The 15966-nt window shown below is 41.8% G+C and overlaps 1 protein-coding gene across 1 annotated transcript in view; it reads right to left on the reverse strand.

The window, feature by feature from the left end:
* Nucleotides 1-15094, reverse strand: part of LOC117282630 — a 94598-nt gene extending 79504 nt beyond the window's left edge. Inside the window, exon 1 of the mRNA XM_033753072.1 lies at nt 14912-15094. Coding sequence (XP_033608963.1) covers nt 14912-14959 — 48 coding nt within the window. The 5' untranslated portion in view covers nt 14960-15094. The remainder of the gene's footprint in view (nt 1-14911) is intronic.
* Nucleotides 15095-15966: the final 872 nt, after the last annotated feature.

A 15966-nucleotide genomic window follows, 5' to 3' on the forward strand; every position in this document is an offset into this window, starting at 1 on the left:
TTTTTTTTTTTTTTTTTGAGGGATTTACTGATTCTGTCTTGAAGATACAAGAGTAAGCTGACAGTGGAAACATGTGGTGCGCGTATAGTTCGAGGTAATAGGGACAGCCGAGACCTGAATGTTCTTATCACGAATGTCCTCTCTACGTCTGTACCGTATTTTTCCTCGTTGGGGTTGCTCTTTCGCCTGAAGATGGAGGCAGCACTCTCATCCGAAAGGCCAGTAAAGATCTACTAAATTACAAGTGTCACATATTCACGTCAATCTGAAGGTGTCTGACGGTGTTGTAACAATTTTTTCCGAATAATCGGGGGTGGAGTCGAGCTGGGTCCACTCGACATGTCGCCCACTGATTGGCCTATGTACCTGCCCCGGGTGATTATGATGATGGAGAATTTGGTTGAATGAAGGTTGGCAGGGGAAACCGAAATACTCGGAGAAAACCTGCCCCAGCGCCAATCTGTCCACAACAAATCCCACTTGAACAGACCCGGACTTGAACCCGGGCCACCGCGGTGGGAAGCCAGCGACTAACCACTTCAGCTATGGAGCGGCCCCTTGGTGTAACAATAACTACGATTATTATTTTGGGCTTCGTGCTTCATCTCGATCTCCTTAGAGCACAATGTTTCGGGAAATGTTTGTTTCTGTCATCAGGTGAAAGAGGGCAATTGCCACTCCGCAGACGACATCAGAGTGGGTTGGTCTTCATCATTTGGCACCGAACCGAATTGAGAGTAGAGAATATATTTCACTGGCACAAAGATTCAGCAAAGGAAGAGAACAAGTTTCGGGTGAAATGGACAGGGGAAATTGTAAATGAATCCACTAGAACCAAACAAAATCTTCNCCATGAGAGTCAAATCTCGTGCAAAACAGACAAGTTTAGCAATTCAGTGCCTCGTTCGGTGACTCAGATGCTTAACAACCACACCCAGTCAATATGAAATGAGGATTCCAGTCCAATCTCAGCGATTTTGCACTACATTACGAAAACGGGGAAATTGCAAGAATCAGGCAATATATTTAACTAAATCACTGACTCTTCAAACCTGGATTTCGAATTTGAACTGGCAAGTGCACGAGGTAGCGTAGTTGACTGAGGCATTATGCTACAAGCCGGAAGGTCGCAGTTCGATTCCTGATGAGGTCATTGGACTTTTCAATTCATCTAATCTTTCCAGCCGCACTATGGTCCTGGGATCGACTCAACCTCTGACAGAAAAATGTATCAAGAATCTTCTTTGGGGGTAAAGGGCGGCCGGGCGCGTAAAGCTGACAACTTACCGTCAGCTGTGAGCCGATTGTCTAGAAAATGTGGGAGCCTCAACGTCTCACAACCCTATGGGCTTCTACGGCCTGTTTTATGACTAGCTTTACATTTTTTACTTGAACTGGCAGTGACTGAAACCGCTTAGGGACACACAGCCACGTGTCAGAAAGCAATGCTGAGTGGGCGACCAGTTCCACATGTTTTCGAGTTGACTAAAAAGGACTCACGCAATTTGTAAAATAATCTACGAGTATATCTGGTGGAAAATAATACAGTACTGCATTCCTACCTGCTAGGAATACTAATCATATGTAAAACTTGCATCATTATGCTGAAACGTCGCTTCTTAGAGGTTCTTCACAAAGTAAAAAATCGTTGGAAAGACACTGCATACAATTTCTCATATACGATTGGCCTTGACTGCATTACGTTGGAAGCTAATTCGACTGCTGCACGGCAGACCATTGTTGGTTGCTGAATACTGAAGAACAATGAAATCGGTCTGTTTGATAAGCCCGTTTCGACGAAACATTTCACATTTGTTTCCACAATGCACAATTATTTTCCTGAAGATATTTTTATGCAGTTTAATTCAAGTAAATGGTCTCCATATATTACTGATATAAAATAAATTGTCAGAATCTTTTTTCAAGAAAATTGGATATTTTTTGCCCATTTTTGAGCTGAAATACTAATATTTACCGGGTACCGAGCTATAATAGATAAACTCTTGAATACCGAATGTGACTAAATTCCGTCCAACCGTTCAGGAGCCAGGAGGCATACATATGTACACCCACACACAGCATTAAAAAAATCGTAATAGGAGGGGGGCTCAAAAATCCCTCAGAAGCTCGAGATTGATTTCTGCACGACACAATACTATCTAATATATGCTTCGTATATGAGAAAATAAAAAGCTCGCCTTACGGGTAAGATGTAAATCTTCGTCTGTCAGAACCAAAATCCTTTCTTAAAATTCGATATGTGAGACTATCCCAAAAGTTGTTGGGAAATTTTGTTTTTCAGTCAAATTCGTCTAAAATACAGCCTTATTCATATACGAATTTAAATATATTTTTCCATGTAATCCCATAAACAATTTCGCAGATACTGTTCGAAATCAACTATAGGAGCTTTTACGAATTCTGTTGAAAACTGCAATAGGAGATACCCACCAAAAGTTCTCTGGTAAGTCCGGGTTTCGGCCATATTGATCTATAATAAAGCCTAATTTATACGTGATCGTAAGCCGAATTTTCTACTTATCCCATAAAAATTTCCACTCTATATATGGGAGTCTTGGCAATAATACTTGTTTTGTTGTTCCCATTTCTAAGTATAAGCTCTATATACTTTAAAAGAGCGCCACTGGTAATTTTACGTACTATATTATGGAATACACCCATTCCAGTCTTGTTCCAAGACTGACGGTATTAATGTGATGATGACAGCTAATTAAAGGAGTCTGAAGGTCCTATGTTACTAAAACATTTTCCAGGAGCGGCTGAGGAAATCCATTTACACGAATGTTCGGTTCACTGAAACCATGACATAGCCTAAACCTATACGAAGTGCCATCCAGGCAACTGCCTAAAGGAACTGAAGACATCTACATAAAACCAGTCAGAGTACCTGGCCCTACAGCCGACGTTGGAAGAGAATAAAGGGTATATTTGAGCCTGTACCTAACTGAGCACCATGCCATATTGACGTATGAGTGGTGATCTTCACCTTCGCACTCAACGGAGATGAAAGATCAGCTTCACCTCCGGCCGCTTTACCCTCTGAATAATATACGTCAATATCCATGGAATGGGGGGGGGGTGCGTGAACTCCAGATTCGATCTGGACTCTGTGGAGAAGATACAAATCTCTTAATTTTGTCGGGAGTCGAACAGAATATCTGCGGTATCTAAGCCTCACATTTTGCCCATCAGTTACAAACTTAAGGATTAGAATCTCAGGCTTTTAATATGAGACAATCAGCAAAGACCTAATTCAACTTTAATAAAAACTGACAGAACAGAAATCAGCTCGGCCTTAGTAGATAATTCGTGCGTGATAATAAGTACAAGACCTCAGTCAAGCTCAAGGCAATTATTAAATCAAGCCGAATTTCAGCCACTTTCACCTTTGAGACGCTGATATTTAGACCATAAGGAGACTGAAATACGTGGTACATACGGTGGAAAGTGAATTAAGTGCCTGCAATTCGAACAGAAGTCAGAGCTGTATAGGTCACGTTGACTCACCTTCAGTGATCAACCTTGGTTTATTTACGCTGTATGCCATGTATGGTGCTGGCCGACACTTCCAAACTAAGAGTGTTTTATCTTTCATGTTATAGCAACCACAACGCAACTGTCAAGAATTCCTCAAAATAAAATTATGAAAAGATTAAGGGCAACGTTGTAGTATTTGAATGCCATAATTTCTGAAAGAACTTCAAGTTCTCCCGACAGTAACTATAAAGAGTACTCTCATCTGAGATGTGACGCTGTGTAGTCTGGTACAATTTTACTGGCGTTTCAGAGGCACTTAAAGCCTGCATTTTCAGCGCCGAAGAATAAGCTAAGCTAGCGACAACAAGCGGAGTGCTAGACCGGAGCCTCTATTTCCTTGAAATAGCTCCTCAATTATCCTCACGAGGCTTAGTGGACCCCGTTCCAGTCCCATTACTTCTCAGAAAATCTGGTAGCGCCGGGAATCGAACCCGGACCTCTGGATCTGTAGTTAGGAACTCTTGACCACTTGACCACAGAGGCGGTCAGTGAGATACTGACCTCGTCGTAAAGTGAATCACAAGAAATGTGGACTCCGTTTATTCCAGTCTAATGTGAGGCCGTCTGGCCACGGCAGATGGACATATGTTGTTTAATGTCTCCATGCATGATTCTGGAACACAGAAGGCATCGGATCTAGACCCTATGTTGCCACGGGAAACCGAGGTATTCGGAAAGGAAGCCTGCCTCAAAATCTTTTTGCCCATCACGGATTAAACATGCACTGCAGGGAATCGAATGTGGGGAGTCTTCGTGAGATCCGAGTACTTTGGACACTTGATGGTCTGCTACTCAAGAAGTTGGTTCCGAAGTAACAAAGCGACATGGGGCGCTAGTTAAAGAATTTTTTCCTCCCCCTTAGCACTACAGCCCCAGTGGGCCTAGGCCTACCTCCATGAACTTCTCCGTTCACTTCGGTTTTTCTAGATCTTACACATTCGGTAGGACTACTTGGGCGGGTGATTAGCTCGTCGCAAGGCCTCTACCTGTAGACAAACACAGAAAAACGCACACACACAAACTAAACATCCATGCCCTGAGTGGGATTCGAACCCACGATCCCGGTTTCCAAGCGAGCGAAAACAGTACATGCCTTAGACCGCTCGGCTACCGTGACCGGCAGTTAAAGAATTTAGACATTAAATGTAGGTCACCACCATGGACAGAAACAGTTGTTCATAAAATTTCAGTGCGGGTTCTTCTAATTTACGTCAGAGTCGTTTAGTAAAAAGGGCGAACATACTTGCAATACCTTATGCATATATACATACATGTGACATTCAGTTAAAACACAATTCATTGATCGTGCCGCAGAAATTTCTTTTTCTCGATCATAGTACTGTAGGCTATTTTACGTTTTGGGGCCAACTTGAAGGGTTTCTATTTCTTACGCTGAGATGTTCACATTTAGCGGAATCTGGTCTGTAATGGATGGACTCTAGAACACCGAATATGAATAAAATTTGCCCAACCGTTTACCCACTAGCGAAGGGGGAATATCCACAAAAGCAGATATACAGATAGAGAGGCGATATAATAACGGCCTTTTCCTATTCAGGGGGGAAGGGCTCAGAACTTGCACATCTGTAAAAATACAGAGATAGATTTTTAATGTCGCATTAGGTTTTTTTTTTCCATGTAGACCTATTGGACTTACATGAGAAATCGAGACGGAACTCTGCCCATGGAGTACTGTTTTCATTAGTAATTAGAGATAGGAACTTCCAAACGTGTAAGCATATAGACTGCCGGTTACAGTAGCCGGCTGGCCTAAGGCATGTACTGTCTTCGCTCGATCGGAAGGCGGTATCCTATGTTCGAATCCCACACAATGCATGCATGTATTATTATTATTGGAGGGGGTGGGTTTCCCCATGCACCGCAACTAATAGTCTATTGTACGTCCCCCTTTAATATTCTACCAGTCTCCATACCCTGCCGGTACTGGTGCTCGCTATCAGCCCCGTTCAGCCAGCGAGGCTGGCTGCGGTACCCGATGCTTACCCATCTACCGGAGGCATTGGAAACTACTTGGGCGGGAAACTTTTTACCTAATAATTTTTCTCAGAGGTCTCCCAGGGACATGAGGATCTTTTACGTGCCGTAAATCTACGACATGGGACCCACGGCTTAAAGTCAGGCATGCATGTATATTTATTTTGTGTTTATGTTGTCCTGTGTTTAGGCAGAGGCCTTGTGACGAGCTGATCACCCCTCCAAGGAGTCCTACCGTCTAAGATTAATCAATGAAACTGAGAAATCAGCCCTATGCTCCGAAGTGGGAGCGAGAGGAGAAAAAAACACATAAACTATATGTTGCTAATGCACTGAAAGCCTATATTACTAGCCATTTATAGTGGTTTCGGAGAAGTATGAATTACGTCACACCCAATGCGGTTAGCATAAAATTATTTTTTGATATCCGCCTGCACGCCACGACTGTCTGGTTTGTTTGTTTTCTTTCGATTTGTAAGAAGAAAATTACTAGCGAGAACTCGCTCCATACATAGAAATGGCGTCACTTCCTGTGTGCTTTTATTACTTCACGTAACACTGAGGCAGAGACAGAAGGTCTGAAAGGGAAAAGAATATATGACTTGTAAGATTTGAGGCTTTCACGGCGGTGACTATGAAGAAAGTAGTCTTCTGGGATTTGGCACCGTGTATATGTGGTGTTAACCGACGTTTCGGAGGAACGTATCGCCTCCATCTTCAGGGTAGAAGAAAAAACTATAAGAAATCTTCAAGCGGAGAGATTTCCGCTTGAAGATTTCTTATAGTTTTTTCTTCTACCCTGAAGATGGAGGCGATACGTTCCTCCGAAACGTCGGTTAACACCACATATACACGGTGCCAAATCCCAGAAGACTGCTTTCTTCAATATATGACTTGTTCTCTTGCTGCCTTAATTTTAGTATGAAGCAGCAGCTTTATGTAAAACCGAACATGTTAAAAATATCTGACAGTCGTTCACAATAAAATAAGTTCACTGAATGACACCGACTGCCCGAAAGTTGAGTACGAAGTATAATTTTCGTAGCTTGTAATCACTAAATAGTTCATTCTAGAGACATGTTTCGGATTAGACCGCCTCTGTGATCTAGTAGTGAGAGTTCCTGGTTACAGATCCAGAGGTCCCTGGTTCGATTCCCGGCGCTACCAGATTTCCTGAGAGTACAGTTAAGCTGGTCGGTCACGGTAGCCGAGAGGTCTAAGGCATCTACTGTCTTCGCTCGCTCGGAAGCCGGAATCGTGGGTTCGAATCCCACACAAGGCATGGATGTCTGGTGTGTGTGTGTTTCTTCTGTGCTTGTGTTGGCCTGTGTTTAGGTAGAGGACTTGCGACGAGCTGATCACGCGTCCAAGGGGTCCTACTGTCTTGAAAATGATCAAGAAACTGAGAAATTAGTTCTTATGCTCCAAAGTGGGCACAAGAAGGTCGACTAATACCTGAGCTGAGCCCACTTTATATTCTTATCTGTGAGATTTTTGGTTTTCGCAACGGTAATTATGAAAATTATCGTCCTCTGGGATGTGAGGACGTGTAGTCTGGCAGGTATTTACCATCTTCATGGAAGAAGTTTAAAGCAACAGGGTCCTTCCAAGCATTAGTAAACATCTACCAGGTTATAGGGCCCAAAGGAATGGAAGCATTCTCAAACAATGCCACTAGGAAGACAGAACGGCTGAACTTCACGAACGTCTGCTATAACTTTCGAGAAAACATAAAAAACATTTCAAAACATTTTTAGGTGCGCCAGATCCCAACAAACTAGAGGCTGCGGTTAGAACTCATAAGGCCTACTTCCCTACTTTTTTTTCCCCTTGACACTACAGCCCCAGTGGGCCTAGGCCTACCTCCATGAACTTCTCCGTTCACTTCGGTTTTTCTAGATTTTACACATTCGGTAGGACTCCTTGGGCGCGTGATCAGCTCGTCGCAAGGCCTCTACCTGTACACAAACACAGAAGAACGCACACACACAAACTAAACATCCATGCCCTGAGTGGGATTCGAACCCACGATCCCGTTTTCCAAGCAAGCGAAGACAGTACATGCCTTGGACCGCTCGGCTACCATGACGGCCTATTTCCCTGCTACACAGACGAATAGTCCCAGAATAGAATCTTATGTTGTTGCATTATCAATATAAACGGAAACTACTATTACAATATCATAGATATAAAATATTATATCCTTTAACAATTACTAAGATGTGCGTGAATTTGTTGTAAATTATTGTAAAGGGTTCCTGATTTCAACAAAAAGTTTTAAACGTTACTTTCTAAATAGAATATTTATAATTATTTATGTTGAATGATAGCGCTCAAAGTATTTTTTCTTTGAGTTCCGTGGGATGGGGTGACACTTAGTTCACTTGATACGTCGGCAACTAATTGAGCTATTGTACCAGTCCCGCAGGTAGATGAGTATGAAGCAATTGGTGGAATGAAAATTGGCAGGAGAAACCGAAGTACTCGGAGGAAATCATTATAAATAGTCTATTTACAAAGTAATGTAAAAAAAAAAACTTTTTGTTAAACTCTAGAACGAATTTGGTTTGCGTCCTTTATACTTCTCTTTAAAGGCAGATGAGTGTATTTCACGTCGTGGTTCCGTTCTTAGAAGAATATGACTGTTTAGCGTCGTTGTCCAGTTATTCAGGCCAGGCTGTGTTGTTTTTAAATATTACTTCGTAAATAGACTAATTATATGTATACAATATACGTAATAATTTACAAATGTTTTAATAGATTTATGCACATTTTAGTAATTGAAAGGATATAATATTTTATATCGATGACAGTGTAATAGCAGTTTCCTTATGTATTGATATGTCCTTCTGGAGACGGTCGCGCCGACCGAAACATGTAAAGGATGAAAGGTTAAAAACACAATATTTATCAATCACACTGGACGGCAATAACAACCTTTTGTACTATTAATAGTGTGACGGACCAGGATGAACCAAGTCAAATATGTCTGTATATTACTATCAGGAGTGAACGTAGTTCATGGAGGTAGGCCTAGGCCCACTGGGGCTGTAGTGTCAAGGAAAAAAAAAATATTATCAGGCTCTATGTCCATAGTGTCCCGTTATTACTAAGAAATACAAAGTAAGATTATAAACAACGATACATACTTAAAGTTCCATAAAGTAAATCCTGTAATTCCTGTGTTCCAATCCCCTTAAACCTTGAAAACTCGACATAACTTTTGTCCTCACCCTTTCACGCTGCAACGCCATGAACTCAAGCAGGACAAATAACACGCATTTACAATTTCCACTTCCTAACGATTTTAACGCCGGTCACGGAAGCCGAGTGGTGTAAGGCATGTACTCTCTTCGCTCGTTTGGAAGCCGGAATCGTGGGTTCGCATCCCACACAAGGCGTGGATGTTTGGTGTATGTATGCGTCTATTCTGTGTACCTTGCGACGAGCTGATCATCCGTCCAAGGAGTCTTACCGTCTGATACAAAATTATCATGAAACCGAGAAATCGGAGCTACGCTCCAAAGTGGGAACGCGAGAAAAAAAAGTGATTTTAACAATTTTGTTCTTAATCTCAGTTCAATATTAAACATGTACTTAGGTACACACGTACACACTGATGCAAAATAAATTTTGACGGTGTACCAGGCACATGCCCTTAGAAATATGACTTTATTTTGCACAACTCATGTTAATAATGATTGAACAGACCATTACCTAAACTGCGTCATAAATGCGTAGGCTTCATTAGACCTTCGACAATGCTGAAATATTTAGAAACATGATTTCAATCACAAAATTATTTATCACCAGTTCATAGTATGCTATTTTTAAGATACATTTTAATAATATCTCCAATCTACGCTAGGTCTACCAATTGGTCTCTTCCAATTACTTCTTATTTTATCGTAAAAAAACCTCCCAACTAACAACACTTTCATATTTTTCGATCCTCTTCGATTCGTGAAACCGACGAGTGACGTCATAAGCATATATCTCTATGCTGGAATTCAATGCAGAGCAGATACCCAAGAGCGAAGAGTCAAGAAACAACATGTCATGTGATTACCGTGCTGGACATCCTTATCTTAATTATTTCACATATTTGTCATATTACGAGACCTCATACTGAGATTTTGTCCCACAAACTAAAAAGCAGTTCCTTAAGAAGATAACACGGGTATGATATAAAAGTAGCAAAGAAAACACGTTTTTATTGACTCCGACGCAGAAAGAGACAGAATGAATGCTGGTTATACAAGCAGGCAGGAAAGGAAGAATGATATAGTTGCTGTCATGTTCTTTTGAAGATCTGATCTTGCATGCCCTTAAGATAAGACAGATTATGTAACGGCGACCGTAGGTGGATGAATGTGGCTAAACAAAGACAAGGTTTGCTTTTCAGTTCCTTACGAACAGACCACCACGAGAGAAAATGGGCTTGTTACCACAACAGCTCGACTGCTAACAAGAGGAGTATATACAGTGGAACCTCGCTTAACGAGCACCTCTCATAACGAGCCAAACAAATTGTAAAAGAATGACTCGCTTAACGAGCGACGTTTCGCATAACGAGTCCCGGACTGTGTGCTTGCTACATCAGTCTGTGTCTAGCACTAGTTCCGCTAGCATCTTAGTGTCGCTTGTGATCACACATTTTTCCAAGCTTGTGTTCAGACATATTATTTGTGATTTTCTTTTGTGCAAAGTTTAATAACCCTTGCAAAAATGTCCCCGAAGAAAAAGCCGCAAAAAGACAGCCATAAGAGAATAAAAATAACCGTAACGTAAAATCATTGAAAAGCGAGAACGAGGTGTGAGCGTGGCTGATCTAGCAGGCACATATAATCGGTCTACATCAACGATTTGCACTATCCTCAAGAACAAGGACAAGATTAAGGAGACAGATGCTTCAAAGGGAGTGACAAGAATATCTACGCAACGGTTACGTATTCTCGACGATGTTGAAAGGATGCTCCCCATATGGATGAACGAAAAGCAATTGCAAGGCGACACTATTAACGAGAACATCATTTGTGAGAAGGCGAAAGTGATTTTCGCCGACCTCGTTAAGAAGACGCCAGGATCATCAACGGCCGAAGAAGAAGCATTTAAGGGAAGACGTGGGTGGTTCGAGAAGTTTAAGAGAAGAACTGGCATCCACAGCGTTGTAAGGCACGGTGAAGCAGCAAGCTGCGACACAAAGGCAGCAGAGAACTTCATCGGCGACTTCAAGAAGCTCGTAGATTCTGAGAGTTACCTGCCGCAACAAGTTTTTAATTGTGACGAGACGGGTCTCTTCTGGAAAAAGATGCCGAAGCGAACCTATATAACAGCAGAGGATAATGCATTGCCCGGCCATAAGCCAATGAAAGACCGTCTCACGCTCCTATTCTGTGCCAATGCAAGCGGCGATTTGAAAATTAAATAGCTGCTTGTTTACCATTCAGAAACTCCACGAGCCTTCAAGAAGTGTAAAGTCCAGAAGAGCATGCTAAATGTGATATGGACGTCCAACAACAAGGCTTGGGTGATACGTGACCTTTTTACTGACTGGATCAATGAAGTGTTTGGTCCTTCTGTGAAAAAATATTTGCTTGAGATGAAACTGCCACTCCCTGTCTTGCTTGTTATGGACAACGCTCCTGCCCATCCTCCAGACCTACAAGATGAGACCTCCTTGAAGAATTTAAATTCATCAAGATCCAGTTTCTGCCTCCCAACACCACTCCGTTACTCCAGCCTATGGACCAGCAGGTTATTTCTAACTTTAAGAAGCTGTATACTAAAGCACTCTTCGAGCGTTGTTTTGAGGTGACTGAAGGGACCAATCTCACTCTCAGAGAGTTTTGGAAATATCACTTCCACATCGTTGCCTTCCTCAAGATGATCGAAAAGGCGTGGGAAGAGCTTACCAAGAGAACCCTCACTTCTGCTTGGAAGATGCTTTGGCCGGAGAGCGTTGTCGAATGTGACTTTGAGGGGTTTGAGATAGTACCTGTGGAGCCTATAGTCAATGAGATTGTGTCTTTGACCAAGATCATGGGGCTGGAGGTGGATAACAATGATATCGATGAGCTTGTGGAAGACCGCAGCCAAGAGCTGACCACCGAAGAGCTTATGGAGTTGCATTGTGTTTCACAGCAAGAAGTTGTGGAGGACAGTTTGTCAGAGGAGGAGGAGGTAACAGCAAAGCAACAATCTTCTGGCGCAATAAGAGAAATGCTGAAAGCATGGGAAACTGTTGCATCGTACATTGAGAAGCATCACCCTAATAAGGCAGTGGCTATGCGTGCTACAAATTTATTTAATGATAATGCTGTGTCGCATTTTAAAAAAATTTTGAAGCGTCGGCAAAAACAAATGTCTCTAGACAGCTTTCTAGTAAAAAAGAATTAGCTATGTATCATAAATAATAAACTAATTATTTCGATTTTTTTTTCCTGCAAATCGAATTCTCATTCCAGGTTGGTTCACTCCGCAGAGAAGAAAAGATGAAGATGATTCACGCTCCTTAACAATGTATATATAATTTTCTTTGAATAAACGTTATACATAAAATGTTTTGAGTATTTTTTTCGGCATGGAACGCATTATCGTATTTTACATTAATTTATATGGGAAAAAAACTGTTTCGCTTAACGAGTGTTTGGCATTACGAGTAACATTCTGGAACGAATTATGTTCGTTAAGCAAGGTTCCACTGTAGTTTCCATTATATTATATAGAACAGTCGACCTTCTTACAGCAGATACAGGTCTTGTGGCGAGAAACTTAAAATTAGATGAACAGCTTCCCCGTTGAGGAACTCTCTTAAGAGATGAGGTTCTCACGAGAGAGTCAACACACGTAAAATGAATTTCTCCGTCATGTCACTAAATGTGTTATCTCACTAATATATTCAATTATATGCAGATTATCTCTCCAAAACAGGCAGAAGCAAACTCCTTAAATTATCTTCCTTATTTTCATTTTGATTCCTATGTTCATATATTTCAGACTGAGTAACATGTGATTCATGTCTTAATATTGTAACATGCATAGCTACGGACCGCCTCTGTGGTCTAGTGGCTAGAGTTCCGGAGGTCGAGGTTCGATTCCCGGCGCTACCACATTTTTTGAGAAGTAGTGGGTCTGGAAAGGGGTACACTCAGCCTCGTGAGGAGAGTTGAGGAGCTTTTTGAAGGAAACAGCGGCTCCCGTTTAGAAAACCGAAATTAACGGCAGTGGGGATTCGTCGCGCTGACCACGCGATATTCTCTATCCGCTAAAGTTGGCACTAACTTCGCCGACATGCGGCGGTCGCTCGGTCGGTATAGTTCGCCTGCGGACTAAAACCATGCCGTTTGTCTTTTTTATCTGAATACAGTACAGTGAACTAGGAGCAATAAAATGAAGTGGCCCTTGCCAGCTACAAGGTATCCTAGCTGTGTGCCGGATTTATACATAACGTTATCCTTCTGCCAAAATACCATGAAGTGATGTGCGGACGTGAAGGTAAAAAACTCCACGCGTTAACCTCGGCAGTAAATGATGGTGAAATGACAGTTTCATGATCGAGTGGCGGAAAGACGGCTAGCGATACACATATTTTGTGGACGTCCAAAAGTTTTATATACGTGGCGATGAGGATATGTATTTCATCTCTCTACGGGTTTTCAAACCTGGCTATCTAATTCCTAGTCCGTTACTGTATTGAGCCATAACGGGTCTCAGTTTTGAAAACAAGGCAGATGCCATTTTAGTGAGATGTAACACGAAAACAGCTTGTACGGTAAATTGGAGCTTCACAATATGGCGACCGTGTCTGAATTCGGGATATACGAGTATTTGCAGCTTCTAACCACAATGCAATTCCATTAAACGAACTAAACCCCTTCATATTACTGAATTTATTTCATTTAGAGTTACTCGGGTAATACTTGCTACCATTCAGTCCAGAACTTTTTGTCTTGTCGTCTGCTGTCTAAAAACATAAAAATTAGAATAACTATAATTTTGCCTGTGGTTATGTATGGGTGTGAAACTTGGTCTCTGACATTAAGGGAGGATGATAGACTGAGGGTGTTTGAAAACAGGGTGTTGAGGAGAATATTTGGACCAAAGAGAGATGAAGTGACAGGAGCTTGGAGAAAACTGCACAATGAGGAGCTTCAAAACTTCTACTCTTCTCCAAGTATAATTAGAATGATCAAGTCAGAGAGGATGAGGTGGGAAGGGCATGTAGTACGAATGGGGGAAACGAATGCGTATAGGATATTGGTGGGGAAGCCAGAAGAAAAGAGACCACTGAGAAGACCAAGGCGTAGGTGGGTGGACATTATTAAAATGGATCTTAGAGAGATAGGATGGGATGGTATGGACTGATCTGGCTCAGGATAGGGAGCAGTGGAGGGCTCTTGTGAACACGGTAATGAACCTTCGGGTTCCATAAAATGCTGGGAAATTCTTGAGTAGCTGCAGAATTGATGGCTCCTCCAGAAGGGTTCAGCTCCATGAGCAAGTAAGGAAGAGTTAGTATGCTAAACACAAACGAATGAAACCTAAGGCAACTGGTCAAAATATTTTAAATTTAAATTCTTAATTACAATTATTAGAAGTAAAGTAAACGTATCCTTGTAACAGGCCGTGGAGTCCCATAGGGTTGTGAGATGTTGAGGTTCCCACATTTTCTTGATAATCGACGGATAGATGGTGGCAAGGTTATTACATAATATTTCGCTAAGATTTTTGGTGTTAAGATTCAGGTTATATCTTCACGATAACGTTTTTAGAATGTTTATTTGTGGTTTATTTTAACGGCACGATAAACAGCTCAGATTATACAGCATGTAACTGCAAGACGATAGGCAAATGAAGGAAATGATGTGGTCACGTCCTAACTTGAGAGATCGGTATTTGCCTGTAGGGACTGAGGAAAACTATAAATATCAGTCAAGGTAGTAGGTGTTCCAGTCGAGATTCGAACCAAGCACCTCCCGTATACAAACGAGAAACCAAGCTGCTGTGATAATTCTGTATAAATGTTTTATCGATAGTGGTCATTCCTCAATGTCTTATTTACATGAAATATAGACGATTACATATCAGTATTTGCCACAACAGAGGTTTACTGTTACACTGCACATCTTCCCACGTGTTATTGAAGTGTGTGTGCAGCAACCCTGCTGTGACAGACACGCTGTACGTATCGCTAGCAGGCCACATCGCTTGTACTAGTATCTGCAGGTCTATCACTGGAAATCGTTCTATTGATTCGATACACAGCACTACACATTATTGTGTACGTCCTGTAATTCCCGTTTTCGTCGCTCTAACCTAGTATTAAAGTTATACACATCTGGAATACCGTACTCACCATCACAGCCATATTAAACTCTTCTCGATAAATGATAACAAGCAGCATTGCTCAAACACCACACCCGACAACAAAACCATAAACGTTATACCAAACCAGAAAAGTGTTCTGTCGTTATTAATTACGAATCAACCAACCGTACCCGCCATCATCATCTATCAGCATAATGGCGGTACAATACCGGAAGCACTATTACCAGACATTGAAGTTCAAGACCCAAGACAGATGGCAGACTCAAGGAGGGTCTGAACGAGCGAGTTCAGAAACTTGCTTTGCAGTAACATAGTAAACCCTGCAATATGAAATTTCTTCCTCTGTAACTGAACTAGTTGCGCTAATATGGGTCCGTATGTAACATTAGATCAAGGGCTGCGCCATAGCTCAAGCGGTTAGTCGCTGGCTTCCCACCGCGGCGGCCCGGGTTCGATCAAGTGGGATTTGTGGTGGACAAAGTGGCCCTGGGGCAGGTTTTCTCCAAGTATTTCGTTTCCCCTGCCAATATTCATTCCACCAATTGCTCCACAATCACCCTCATCTATCATCTGAGGCTGGTACAATAGGCCAGAAGTGGCCACAGTACAAGGGACTTAGTCCACCCCACTAGCAATAAAAAAAAATTAGATTACAGCCACCATTTCACTGCAGACGATACAAATACAGTTTGGGCCTACTGACTTCTTCATGTCTTGGTAATTAAACATTGCAAATAAATTCCACTGAAAGATTAAAAGTATGACATTAATTATAGAAGATGATGATAATCTGTGGGCGCTACAACCTTGGCCTGTTTTACAATTTCTTAATCAGGTAGAAAGTCTATAGGACTTCTTGGGCAGGAGATCAGCGCACATCCCTCCAGGGGTTCCAGAGGCAATAGGACTTCAACTAACTGATTTTGATCAAAATCAGTATGACTGTCCTACATTACATTTCGAATACAACCTATTTGGATTTATCATCATTTTAAGGGTCAATGTAAAGCCTCTAAGTAAACTTCCATGCGCATATTACTGTCTTTACGAAGATTCAGATTCAGCCCGATATACGATATTTTC

Source organism: Cryptotermes secundus, unplaced genomic scaffold, assembly GCF_002891405.2.
Source record: "Cryptotermes secundus unplaced genomic scaffold, Csec_1.0 scaffold169, whole genome shotgun sequence".
In the NCBI taxonomy this organism is placed as follows: Eukaryota; Metazoa; Arthropoda; class Insecta; order Blattodea; family Kalotermitidae; genus Cryptotermes; species Cryptotermes secundus.